Source organism: Microtus ochrogaster, linkage group LG4 (assembly GCF_000317375.1).
Source record: "Microtus ochrogaster isolate Prairie Vole_2 linkage group LG4, MicOch1.0, whole genome shotgun sequence".
Classification (NCBI taxonomy): domain Eukaryota; kingdom Metazoa; phylum Chordata; class Mammalia; order Rodentia; family Cricetidae; genus Microtus; species Microtus ochrogaster.
The window spans coordinates 21,804,504-21,805,999 of NC_022030.1; the positions used below are offsets into that span (position 1 = coordinate 21,804,504).

Genomic DNA, 1,496 nt, shown 5'->3' on the forward strand with positions numbered 1-1,496 from the left:
TCTACCACTGAACCATGCCCCTAACCCCTCACTGGGGGATTCTATGAAGGGATTCCACACTGAGTTTCAACTCAGACCTTCACTGATGGGTTTTAATTTTGAGATATTATCTCCTTAAATTGCCTAAGCAGGTTATGAACTCACTCTGTAGTTCAGGGTGGCCTCAAATTTGCCAGCTCTACCACCACCCTTTCTTCCCAAATTGCAGGGACTACAAGCCTGCATCTCACAGGTCTAAAGGGGAGACTGAGATTGATGATTCACCTGGTTCTTTAAGCTGAGATATTAAAGACACCCCCACACACACACTGCTCATTGCCAGTGCCCAACAATTTCTGAGTTCACCCTATCTTCCCAGGTCTCCATGGCCCCCTACTTGTGGACCCATTCAGTTTGAGCGTTTGCCTAAAACCTTAGCAGTCTTCATTACTACCCTCTGCCACACCGTGAAGGCGTCTAGCTCTCCTCTCTGGTCCTCTGCTCTCAAATCAGCGAGGGCGTGGCCTTCAGGCCCTTACCTTGTTTATGGCATCCCAGTTAATAAAAGGCATCTTGGATTTAAAATTCTGCAGGGAAAACAAAAGGAAATGAAACAGTGTTTGTTTTGTTTTGTTTTTGACCAGAAAAGGTCAAGGGCTGAGCTGGAGAGATGGCTCCGTGGTTAAGAACTCAGGATGCTCTCTCCAGAGGTCCTGAGTTCTATTCCCAGCAACCACATGGTGGCTCACAGCCATCTGTAACTCCAGTTCCAGGAAATCCGATGCCCTTTTCTGGCCTCTGCTGACACCAGGTACACATATGTGTGCACACAAACATATGTGCAAGCCAAGCACTCATATGCATGAAATTAAAACGAAATTTTAAAGATTTTAAAGGAGAAGGTCAAGGCTGTGGCTTTTTCTTGGGATGTGGAGGACTGAGGAAGTGGGGTTGCTTCTCCTCAGGGGTGCCGAGCAAGCTTGCAAAACTTACCTCCCAGAAACTGTCAAAGTTGAAAGGTGAGGAAGACGGGTCAGAGTTCTAAGGAATGGATGAGAAACGGCAGGAAGTTAAGAGTCTGCTTTGTGAGCAAGAGGCAGGAGATATGGGTGTCAGGAAGGAACAAGACACAAAGATGCCTGGCACCCCAGTCCCAGCCCAAGGTGGAGTAAGTACGGCCACTCACCAAAGTTTTGAGTCCACTGACAGCTTCATTGCGCCCACCGTCCCCATTGTACCCATGCTCCTGGGAAGTGGAAAGGAAGCCATGTTCAAGGCTCATGTCCACCTGCCAGACTATTCCAGGCCTGCCCATCTCCTCCACCGGCCCCACATCTCTTCTCTCTCCCACGCCTGAACTCCCAGCTCAGAAATGACTTCACCCACACAGCTGACCTGATCTCTTGAGACGTGCATTCATTGTGTAGCCCAGGCTGGCCTTAAACTTGCAGTGATTCCCCCTGCGTCGCCTCCCAGGCTTACAGGAGTGATGGTGATCCACCACCATGCCCGACTGC

The 1,496-nt window shown here is 49.5% G+C and overlaps 2 protein-coding genes across 3 annotated transcripts in view; both read right to left on the reverse strand.

Moving 5' to 3' along the window:
• The window catches only part of LOC113457658 (zinc finger protein 420-like), a 1,205,902-nt gene that overhangs the window by 589,270 nt on the left and 615,136 nt on the right, over positions 1-1,496 (reverse strand). The gene's annotated exons all lie outside the window — the stretch shown is intronic.
• The window catches only part of Dmkn (dermokine), a 20,025-nt gene that overhangs the window by 9,370 nt on the left and 9,159 nt on the right, over positions 1-1,496 (reverse strand). For both annotated transcript variants that reach the window (XM_026786288.1, XM_013351561.2), the window contains 3 exons: positions 1,166-1,225; positions 973-1,020; positions 519-566 (listed from right to left, as the gene is read on the reverse strand). In XM_026786288.1, the coding sequence (XP_026642089.1) occupies positions 519-566; positions 973-1,020; positions 1,166-1,225 (156 nt within the window). The remainder of the gene's footprint in view (positions 1-518; positions 567-972; positions 1,021-1,165; positions 1,226-1,496) is intronic.